Source organism: Metopolophium dirhodum, chromosome 9 (genome assembly GCF_019925205.1).
Source record: "Metopolophium dirhodum isolate CAU chromosome 9, ASM1992520v1, whole genome shotgun sequence".
Taxonomy (NCBI): Eukaryota; Metazoa; Arthropoda; class Insecta; order Hemiptera; family Aphididae; genus Metopolophium; species Metopolophium dirhodum.
The window spans coordinates 11,903,608-11,916,275 of NC_083568.1; the positions used below are offsets into that span (position 1 = coordinate 11,903,608).

At 30.2% G+C, this 12,668-nt stretch overlaps 1 protein-coding gene across 3 annotated transcripts in view; it reads right to left on the reverse strand.

Moving 5' to 3' along the window:
• Nucleotides 1-919, reverse strand: part of LOC132951956 (uncharacterized protein DDB_G0287625-like) — a 32,642-nt gene extending 31,723 nt beyond the window's left edge. The window contains exon 1 of one of the 3 annotated variants that reach the window (XM_061024033.1): nt 320-919. In XM_061024033.1, coding sequence (XP_060880016.1) covers nt 320-451 — 132 coding nt within the window. In that variant the 5' untranslated portion in view covers nt 452-919. The remainder of the gene's footprint in view (nt 1-319) is intronic. The other 2 variants (XM_061024034.1, XM_061024032.1) reach the window with 2 other exon arrangements.
• Between the last annotated feature and the right edge of the window lie 11,749 nt (nt 920-12,668).

Sequence of the window (12,668 nt, forward strand, 5' to 3'; positions counted from 1 at the left end):
ATTTACATAGGTAGTAGCTAACCTACTGTAAAATGAAATCCATAATATAATAATGAATAGTAGTGATAGGTACACAATATAATGTTTGAAGTAAAACTATGTAATCGTATATTAGATCGTAAAGAGACATTATCGCAAACACTCAAGCGACCTTTGTTTATGAATTAACGCTGTATACACACGACGAGACATTGGTTTGTAACACCCTTAACAGCTGAGAACACTGAAAGACGGACAACAATGCAAGTACACAAAATGATAATAATTAAAATAATAAGAAAAATAATCGCTAATATCTATGTCATTCGGGTGCACTTACCATGATTGACAGGGCACAGAGTATTTTGGCGGCAATTTGTTCTTCCTTTGCCTCCTCCGACGACAAATCGATGACAACTTCCTTGTCGTGGTACATGCGATAGCATATTCGGCACTTGTAAACGTTGTCCATGGTGAAACAACGGCTTTGGCGGCGTTCGGGAAGAAGCACACGAGATCGACGACACACGATTCGTACGCGTCTGGAAGGCGGACGCCGAAGGCAATGGTGGCGATGATGCAACGGGAAATACGATCATTAAAACGCAGACCGCGAGATGATTGACTTAGCGGCGAGAACACGGTGATGATTTGGATTCAATAGTGCAACGTAAAACGTACCCACCGGAGGATTATTATTATTATCGAGTAAAAACGCGCTCGCCGGATCCAGGACGCACACTCCGACGAGGAAAGATAAACACTTTAAAGCTTAATTATCCAGCGACGGTTCGTGCACGAGAACGCGGATGCGGTCCGGCGTCGTTGCTCTGCGCGCTACTATACGGTCTACAAGTCGCGCGAAAGAAAACAAAAAACAACCATTTACACTAAACACCAATAACACCAATCATCATACGCCATACGGTAACGGCAGATGCATGTTATTACGCTGTTATCATCTATGGCGGTCGTCTTTCGACTGATAGTAGGTACCTCCAAAGATGTTGTACATGAACTGCTGCCGCCGAAATAGAATTTCGTCGTACGAGGGGCACTCGAACCTATGTTACCTAGTAAAAAGGTAAGTCGGCACTCGGTATCCGGCCCTAGATCTGCAAAAACGACACAAAAACGACATTTGTTGACTTTTGAATCACCGACGTTTACCCGATCCGTTTGGTCATCTATCATAACATTCGTAATACAATATGTCCGTCTCTGGGAGATTACAACTCGGCTACCGGCGTTCTGCGTAAACACAACAAATGACCTGGTATAACAAGCGTGGTTAGAGTAAGTAACTGTTTATTTACTACGACGCAAGCGTAAGCACATATTCCATGAATATTAGTTGCAATGTCATTCTAATAATCTATCATCTGCGTTGTTTAAAAAGAAAAAAAAAATTACAAAATTAGATTAAATTTATATTTATAAATATAATGACGGTTTTAAAACAAGGTACATTTACAACAATGTGTATTTGAAATTATTTTAATATGGGAAGCTGATGTTTATTGATATTGTACGTTACCTAATTTTCTGAATATCTAGCCGCGTAGAAAGATAAGTGTATGTACAAATGTATCCTTTAAAATAGAAGAGTAGGTACCTAATCACAAATTATTTTGTAGATGAACAGTACCCATAAGTGTGTATCCACTGCCGATAGTGACAACCCAGACAACGGCCAGAGCTGCGAATTTATTGAACTACTCAATAATAACTTTTGGAATTCTTTTTCTCAGAGAGGAAGGTATGATTTTTTCACAAAGGGTTTCCCAAAATATCTACTCTTATTCAGTTTCGCAAAATAGTTTTAGACTAGGGAGACCATTTTGAGAATATAAAAACACCGGACAGCTGTTACTCCCCCAACCAAAAAAACCTCTCCAACATGCATGCTTATGCACACAACTGTAGAATGTAAAAAAGTCTAAATCTCTATCATATCACAAACAATTATTTTCTTATTAAGTACCTACTTTACCGTTTTTGAGTTAACTAACCTAAATAATAAAAGTGTTTAGGTAAATGTTTAGGTTGAAACTAGATACGCCTATGGGCTATGCGACCACAGGACTAAGTGATAAATAAGTATACTCTGTTCAAGTTAAGAAACATAGTCGGCGGGGACCAGTTTTCGTCGGCGGCAGTCAGGCGACACCCGTTTATCATCGATACCTGTTTATTCCACACCGAGTCGACTATGTATATAATCCCGTGTTTATACTTGCCACGTCTCTGCGCATGAATTGGCCGCACTCGAGGGGTTCGTTACGTATGTACCTTTTTCACTATTACGTTCTACCAACCCAAACTTAGTGCAACGTTGCCGTTGTTCACAACCGTGGAAATTGGTAATATTACTTATTTTAGGCAACTATTGCATATATATTTGATAAAATGTCATAAACATTTTACCTATTGTGGTTATTATTCCTAGGCCAATACGTTTCGATAATCTATAAAATAAGATTGCCATTTGCCAATTATTACCTATACTGGATTTTAGTATACAACCACCTGTCATTCGATAAGTTACTGGTTTTAGTGTTAGTCAAGCCTGGATTAAGGAGGGGCAAGGGGGCACGGTCCCAGGGCCCATCTTTATCCCCAAAATATATTTTTTTAACGCGTCCAATACAGTTTTCAAAAAAAAGAATTATTTAAGTAGGTAGGTATAGTAAATTATTATTAATAATTATAAAATAAAATAGTTCTCAATTTTATATCACGAAAAATTACTATAAATAAATAAATAATCAACTATGTTTGACGAAAATGTTGTGTTTTTTTTTTGAGCATAATATTTTTTAGATTACTATAAGAAAACATTATTTAGCTCTTGTAAATTAGGTAATTCGGTTAAAAGTATTAATGCATATTAGAGGACCATAGTTAATAACCTTGCGCCTAACGAACCAAAATTGATCATTTGACTGTCAAAATGTTCAGAAAAAAAGCTTTACCAGAATCCATCAAAAAATATAGTGGTTACCATTTGAAAAAATAAAATCAATTTTATTATTGGTAAACAACTGCGTGTTTAAAAATGTTATATAAAAATTGCCTGTTAAAAATAAAGAAACACGTCTTTATTTGTTTTAACAAAATTCCATATCATCGATCCATAGGTAATTGTTAAAGAAACTCGTGTACAATGACATATTATGTACAAAATTATACAATAATATAAAGTCATCAATATTTAATGATAAAATTATTTTGAAGTTAACGTTGAAAGGGGGCCCATACTAAGTGTATGGTGTCCCGAAGCCCAATTGATCCTTAATCCGGGCTTGGTGTTAGTGAGTAATAATGCGATATTATAGTGGTATTAATTAAGATCTTATTTAACCATGGAGAATTCGTTACAAATTATAATGCCAGAACACGGGAACTAGTTCCTTTCTTCAAGACAGGAACGGTAAAGGATTTAGTTCCTTTTTAACAAGAGGAACGTGAACGTTCCTTTTTCAAAGCACTGATCTTAACTGATGTCAATAAATCTCAAGGTAATACGGTAATTGGTGATCACAGTCATGAAGAAATAACACCTCAAAATATTGAGCGTCAAGTTCTCAGAGAAAATTGGAAACGAAAAGTCAGCGATTCAAATTCAACTCGATCAATCAAAATTATACGACAGTAATTACAACAAATTAAAGTACAGATACTGTACATAAGGATATTTCTTCTGTCTGAAAAGCAAAGTGAAAAATCATTCCTATATATTATTCTCGGATGGTACTACTGAGAACCTTCCCACTCTGTTATATTCACCGATATTTCACTCAACAAAATTATTTATTGTAAAAAATTATGTATAGCTTGTAATTATTCTTTTAATAAAAAAAAAAAAAAATATATACTATCCAAAATATTTTTATGAAGCCATATATAAATTCTAATAAATATTGGGAAAATGGTTCTACCATTTCTGCCTTATCAACTAGTCGAAGACAGTTTTATTGATCTAGTAGGCGATAATTCGGATGAACAGTGCCTGACCATGGCCGCTGGGCCGCAAAAGCGGCCGATGCACTTCTGTTTTTTTTTTAGGGTCTCATAAATTGTTTTATTTATTTGGCATGTGCCTGGTCTATATAGGGAGTAAGGACCCCGTAGAGTATTTATCGATATATTTAACCGTACGCAGTTTTTATTCACAGAGCCCAAATGCTTGTCTATTATATAGTGTGAGCCAGTGCTCGAATTGGGAAAAATTAAGTAGAGGAGCTCAATCTAACGATTTAAAAACTGCGTTCCAAGGGTGCAATTACTCAACACAGACCCGTGGGGGGCCTTGCCCCCCCACGCTCTTGCCTTACATACATTTTGAATAGTGAAAGCAACACATTTTGAATTCCAAATAGGTTTAATATATTTTGATAGCAATATCTACATCTTACATTGTTACAGTAGAAAAAAAAATTAATAATAATTTACCCGTCTATTCAATATACTAAATAGATAACAACATCAATAATTATGGTTTTTGATTCAAAAGAGACGACATATTTTGATAGATATAAAAAAATTTAAAAATTTAAAAATTCAAAAACACCGATAAATGATAACCATAACTGATAACATTTCATTCGGAACACGATTTAAGATGGTATACTAGCACACATCAGTATATGTGCCTTAGATAATATACTTGTATTGTTAACTGTTGTATATGATCTATGATCTGTGAACTACTCACTATATAGGCACAACACAGGGTGATATATTAGATATAATTAATTAATAAACTAATATAAAAAATAATTTTGTTATGAACAATAGTAAAACTTGTTATGTAATTGACATCAATTGAAATCGACATTTTAATAAAAATTATTTCAGACATGAGTTTGTACCGTCCAAGTAAAAAAAAAATAGGGGTACGCAAAAAAAAATAAAAATAGTAGGGGAGCTCCGTCCCCCTGCACAACCCCTCCCCTAATTCGATCACTGGTCTGTGAGCAAGGCATAACATTATAGTACAAGTGTCAAGTAATAAGTAGGAGGAGGATTTTTTGGATTAAATGCGTGACTGCAAGTTAAGTTAGGTTTTATATCTCTTAAAAACAATGGGCTCGGACGACCCTGAAGCAGCCCCGCTGTTGGATTCAGTGATCATGAACATTTTGCATACAAAAATATGTATGATTTATAATACTATACGTTGAGTAATACCTATATATATATACAAATACAAAACAATGATGAAGATTGAACATTTACTTTTGAAATTGTATTAAATATTATGCTTATAGCTTATAACTATGAAGTTAAAATTCTATAGGCAATATAAATATAGTTTTGGTTTTCGTAATTTCGTTTCTGTGTAATTAATAATTATTATTTATTATTTTGCAGTTTCAAATATTTCAATAATTTCATAATTTTTTTTAAATGAATTCCCCTCGTCAGGCTTTTCACTAATATTATAGAGATTGATTTTTTAAGTATGCTCACCTAATTTTTTTACTTCAGTTATACATGTTATATTCAAATTCTGATTTTTGGAATTTTTAAATTTTTAAATACACTTGAAGATTTTTGAAAACTTGATATTTTTAAGCCATTTAAGGACGATGATGTTATAGAATACAAACTTCTGTTTTTCAAATAGGAATCCTCTTTTTTTATTTTTAGTAATTATTATTCTGCAGATATTGTTTTTTGAGAATTTTGATGCATCTAAATCAAAATAATTTTGAATAATTAAAATAATTATTCAAACTAGTAGTTTTTGAGTTATATAACTTTGTGTACTAAGGACAATATATATATATGTATGGAAATTGATTAAGTAAATTTGTGGGCTCAGTCGCTTAGATGATTTGAATATGTTAGTAATTAGTACTAATTAACAATGATCTATCAAGATAAATAATTTGTAAAAATTATATAAGTATACATGTAAACTGAATAGTGAATAGGTACTACATCTAATATAACTTATAGTATTTTATTGTAAGACCATATTTTAGGATTATTATCCTAAGTATAAACATTTTAATAATTCAGCAACTACTTAATAGAATTTTGATTTAAATACATCTACATTTACAAGAATATCATCTGCTAAATAATTTGCGGTAAAAAAGGAGATTCTCATTTGAAAGAAAGAATTTTGTATCACTACAGAACACTCTTTAATAGTAGTATAAAAAATATCAGTAGGTAATTTAAAAATATGGTATTTAGATATACTTAAAAATTCTAAAAATCGAAATTTGAATAAATGTATTTTTAAAGGAAAATAAGTGGTGAGCATTTTTTTACTAGAATGTCAAGTACATTTTGTATTTTATTATGTTTTATCATTAGGTTTTAATTTATATCTTATTATTTTTATTTTTATAGGAGGAATATCCAGCCATCTAAAAAATGTATACCCATTTATCTTCTTTGATTTTCAACTTAAAAGTTCCCTAATACATTTTATGTTATGTGTCCAAACGTTCACTACCTACTCTTATTTTTAACCTCCTCTCCTATTTTAAATTAATCTAAGATGCCATTGTACAGGTAGGCTATGGAAACATACATTGTTGTTAATTTTCTTTAGTTCTTACCTCCATTGACATGTATTAAACTTATGGATGTGTAATTGTATAAAAATCTGCAAGCCAACACAACTGATTCCATTGTTAACCAAAAAAACGTTACGTCTTTTTTCTCTGTTCACTGTTTTTTAATGTTAGTTTCTTTATGGCGCAGAAGCTTCTGTGCTATTGAGAACCATCGTTACTTTCGCTGCTATGTTGGCCCAAAGTGTATGTTTAGTGAACATTTTAACGCCATATCTATATGTTTGTCTGTTTATTTCCTATATTTAACGTACAGATTCCTAATATTCACAATTCACTGCAATGTCCGGAAGCTGCGTCTAGCGTCAACTATAGTACCTATAGGTATCTACCAATCCGGGTGACCGGATACTGTCGGTGTCTAGACAAAGTGTGCAACACTGCCGTGCCACGCGCCATTCTGTTTCACTTTCCACTTATAATTATATATAAAGGTACGGTTTCTTAACGTATACAGTACACACGCTAGAGTCTTTAATTGAAATATAAGAATAATTTTTGTTAAAACACGTTTTAATAATTTAAAACGCGTTTCAAAACTTGCATTACCTATAGTATAATCATAAATATCAAGAAACAAATATATGTTGTAGGTATGTATTAAATTCAATATTATTATAATTTTAAAATAAGTAAATTATTATGTGAAATGGGCAAATTTTACATGTGGGTATAAATTATGTATAGTTATTGTAATGAGATAGGCGATCGTAGGGTGCCTGGCCTAGTAACGTGAGTCACGTAATTCACCTGAATTGAATTCCTCAATATCTGCTAAACAATTGTTCATGCTATTTTGGTGTTGATTATTCTGTCTACAATAATTTTGGTTGAAATAATAATTTGGAGAAAAAACAATTGTATTGTGTGAAGTGCTGTGTTTACGAATATGCCACATAGGGCCGATTTTAAAATACTGCTTCTTACTAATTCTCCTTCTACAAACGTCACTGTAATGGATGGTGTTAAATTTGAATTCAATGATATAATATCATTGTATAATGTATACGAAAAACAATTCTGAGCGGAGACGGTATTTGTAAGCCTATATGATATTTTATATTATTATACGGTAGCCGGTAAGTTGAATACATTTTATTTGCATATTACCATATTTAAATATTTGTATATAATAATATACCTATTTACTACAAAAATACTAAAATCATTCTTCTTTGTTTAAATATCTAATTTCGTCCAAACTTGAATTTAAAAACCTACAAAAAAAATGTGCATATATAATATAATAGGTATTAGGTATATTATATTTTAAATTTTTTGGTTACAGTACGAACTACTTACATGGAACCTTATTTTAACAATGTGTGGGGAGCATTGTACTAAATTTTAAAGCTTTTTGACTCAACGAATAAATTGTATTGATATTTAAAGAAAAAAAACTAAAAAAATTGAAAATTGATAATTTCTGTTGAAGTGTTAACTGCTCAATACTATAGCCAAAATAGTTTAAGAATTCTATTAAGTATATCAAATGATAAAATTAACATAATAAGGTGTACATTTCAAGTATATACGGTTATTCGTTTTTGAATAACAACAAAATAAGAAAATCGCTCCATCAGAAACCGAATGAATATCCAATCCCAATGTTGTAAATATTTGAACTTTAAACATTCATAAAAATGTAATTTGAATTTCCGATAGATATTTTTTTTTGTTAAAATTAGAAGACTTATGAGGAATCTTGTATTAAATATTCAAATCTTAGGTATAAAAATAAAAATTTTATGAATATCTAACTCAAAATAATTTGCAATCTTCGTGAATTTTATAAATTTTATCAAAATTCTAATATCAGATGCTCGTAAAAAATTATTTTGGATTTACGCTCAACTTTTTTTTAATTTCCACTAACAACAACTTACGAGGAACCTTTTAACTTATATTAAATTTTCTAATTTTTTGACCAAACGAAAATTTTTTATCGACAATACAACAATTTTATACATCTGCAGATAGCTCTGCAACATGAGTCAAAATATTTTGAAAATGTTATGATGTATTGAAATTGCTAATATAAAAAAAAATGTATGCGGTCATTTTTTAGTTTTTTTTTAGAATTACACCAAAACCAAAATCAATCTTGCCGAAAACCTATTTTGTGTAAAACTTCCCGTTTTTCCTTTATTTTATTTATTTATTAATTATACTTAATAATATTTATTTATTATATAGAAATTAGAAGCTGTTATTATATTATTATATTTTATACACGAAATTACATTTTCAAATGTAATTTTCTTGGCAAAAATTAATTTATCCTATTGTTGTACTAATATTAATATTATAAAATGCTGACAGACCATATCGCTCAGAATCGTTTTTCTTATACAATGATTTTATATCATTGAATTAAAATTTAACACCATTGGTCCATTACAATGACCCACTTGTAACATACTGTACAATAGATACCCACTTAAGTACCCGTTTTTTTTAAATTGATGATTAATAAATTCATGACTTTTTACAATTTGACCCTATATGTCAGTAATGCTCAGCCCGTGGCTTGCAAATGTATTCCATGTGGCCCGTCACAAATCTTTAAAACCAATATATAAAAAAAAAAAATCGGGTAAGTGGATGTCGCTCTGCTGTACAGTAGGTTACAAGTGGGTCAATGTATAATGGATTGTATTCAACTTCAATAATATCATTGTATAAGAAAAACGATTCTGAGCGGAGACGGTTTGTCAGTCTAGATTTTTATATTGTTATTATTTATTATAATATCCTGTAAGTTGAATTAATATTAATGTTAATTTTTTTTATTCGTTTCCATGGTGATAAACAAAGCGTTTGAAATTAAAATCCCATTTTTAGCGGTTTTTTGTATTTGTCGGTGGCATTAAATAACTATTGAGAAAATCAAAAAATGACCTATCTAAATTATCGTTTTGATTTAATTTGCTAAAAGATAAGGAACAGTATGTTGAGATCGAAGCACTCTTTCTAGTAGAAGTTTTGTATACAGGATAAAAAAAAAATAAATATCATTGTAAAACCACTAGATCCCTCGCTCCGCTCAGAATCTAAAAAAATTTTAATTATTACAAAATACGATTTTTTTAAATATTCCAAAAATACAATAATAATAATAATAATAGTAATAATAATACTAAAAATAAAATTATTAGAATAAGTCGATTCAGACATAGATTATTCGTACTTTTATATTTGGTGGCCCGCTCAAAGATAATTATTTACCAGAGCAGCCCGTCGAGGAAAAAAGGTTGGGCATCACTGCTATAGCTCAAAACAAATAACGAAAACAATATATATTTTTAATTTATTTAACTTAGGGACGCAATCGAAACACTAAAAACTTGAAAGTTAAAAAAGGTTGAAATGGGACGCAATCGGATAACGACCTTCCATTCAAGGTACCTTCTATAGTAAGGACAAGGTACACACCTATGTGCCAACCTAACAGGTGTGGTATTTTTCATGAATTTATATTTATCTTCAGGTTTAAATTTTATATTATATATTTACAACTTATTTGTTCTATCTTATTATTTTCAGTATAATTTTTCATAACTATTGTTACCTATATCATTGTATAAGAAAAACGATTCTGAGCGAAAACGGTCAGTCAGCCTGTGATATTACCAAGTATATTTGATGATATTATTGTGAATAAAGTAATTTATGTAGGTATAACCTATTTACGTGGAACCTTGTTCTAAATTTTCAATCATTAGCTATAAAAGTTGAACATTTTATACATTTTTAACTACAAAATAATTATTAAATTTTAAATTTGATAAATTTTGTCAAAATTCGAACTTTAAATGCTTATAAAAAAATTGTGCCTATGTATTTTTAATATTTTTCAACTGCTGTTGTAATATTATATCAGGAGCCTCGCATTATATTTTCAGGCTTTTTTACCAAACAAATAAAATTTTATTGATATTTATAGAAAAAAAAACTAAAAAATTGAAAACTGACAATGTCCGTTAACAGCTCAAATAAGAGTCAAAATATTTTCAAAATTATATGGTGTATAGAAAATGAAAATATACATTCAGTAAAATTTTCTTGTATCTACAGTTATTCGTTTTTGAATAACAACAAAATAGCAAAATCGTTACATGAGAAATCGAGTGAATATCAAATGTTGTAAAAATATGAATTTCAAACTCTCATAAAAATTTAATTTGACTTTCTTGTAGACATTTTTTTTTGATAAAGATAAACCTAACCTAACCCAGGAGCCTTTTATTCAATTTTCAAGCTTTTTTAACCAATAAATAAAATTTTATTGGTATTTATAGAAAAAAAACTAAAAAAAATGGAAACTGAAAATGTCCGTAAACAGCTCAAAGTAAGTCAAAATATTTGGAAAATGTTATGGTGTATAGAAAATGCTAATATAAATATAACATTCAGTCAAAATTTCATGTACCTACGATAATTTGTTTCAGAGTTGCACCAAAAACCAAAATCGATTTTCTCGAAAACAGATTTTGCGTAAAAATTCCCGTTTTTCCTTAATTTTTCTTTTGTTTTTCATGTCGCTTTTGAAAATTACTAGAAATATTTACTTTTGACCCCCCAAAGTACCAACTATATTCACTTTCCTATCAGAAAAGTTATTGTTGAAGAAAATCCAAGCACTTTTACTGTCCTGATAGGTGATGACAGACACAAAAAAAAATTTTAAAAATAACACACATCATTGTAAAATCAATACATTCATCGCTTCGCTCAGAATCTAAAATAAAATGTCATTAAAATCGGTTGAGCCGTTACGGAGGAGTTTTTACACTAACACCGTTATACAACATTTTTAATAATATATTAATATTATATATATATAATATTAGATAAAATATTTATATATATTATAATTATATATTATTATTATTATAATTATGGCAATTTTAAGTGTTAACAATTGGTACCGAAACAACGCAATCATATAATTTGTTACAACTATTCATCGATAAATATATAATTGTTTTATCCATACTATTAATAACTATAACTATTATGTAACGAATTAACTCAAAAACTACTCGACCGATTTCAAAAATCTTTCACCAATAGAGAGCTACATTCATGGGAAGTGTCATAGGCGTAAATTTATTCCGATAAAGTAAATAAATAATTAGTTATTACTTATTATGAATAATTAAAATAAACGTGTAAATTGTATACCTATTTATGGGACGACGGCCGTTGGGTTTCAAGCTACCTGCAGGCTGCTACCTGACCTTGTTTTCTTTGTGTGTGTTTTATTGGCGTCAATTGTTCCGAGAAGTAAAATTCGACAATCTATATATAAGTAGGTATAAAACTGCTCTCTCGCGCGGTAGGTTTCCTACGCAGCGGTCGTGTGCGGAATCAAAACATTGTCGCTTGAAAATATTTTGAATTCTTTTTATAAATTATAAATCTATAATATAATCTAAAATCTAAATATATATAAATGGTGTAAAAAAATTATAGTAATTCATCTATATTTAATTGAAAACCCTGATTAACAAAATGAATATGGGTTACTGAATGGTTTAATTGTAAAAACACCTATGAACAAAATTGTAGAGGAGATTTTTATCTGGTTCCGTGGGTAGCCCGATTTTTGACATCTTTAAAACATCATGAAATACATCATGATTAATGATACACTTTTTTTTTTATTATTTTTAAAAGATATTTTTAGGACTTAGCAATGAAAATTTCAAAATCGGTCTTCTTACGAAACCAGATATACCTCTCCTCTACAATTTTATGCATAGGTGGTTTTATGATAAAACCATTCAGTAACTCATGTTATTGAATCGCTCAAACATGTTTTTAAAGGAATTTTTCGAGTGATTTTTTTCCGTGACACGTCCTCTTAATAACTCTGTATTTTGTAACTATATGGTATGTATGTTCGTTAATATAGGCACCTACCTATAGGCTTTTTTTTTTCTTGTATTATCGAGGACCGAGGAGAGAACCCTGATCTGCTTTACAGCTCCCTGGCCCCCATCGTTTATTGACAAACACAACAAGTTATCAATTACAACAATGGTACAGGTTATTAATTACCACAACAGTGCAGTACCACAATAGTGC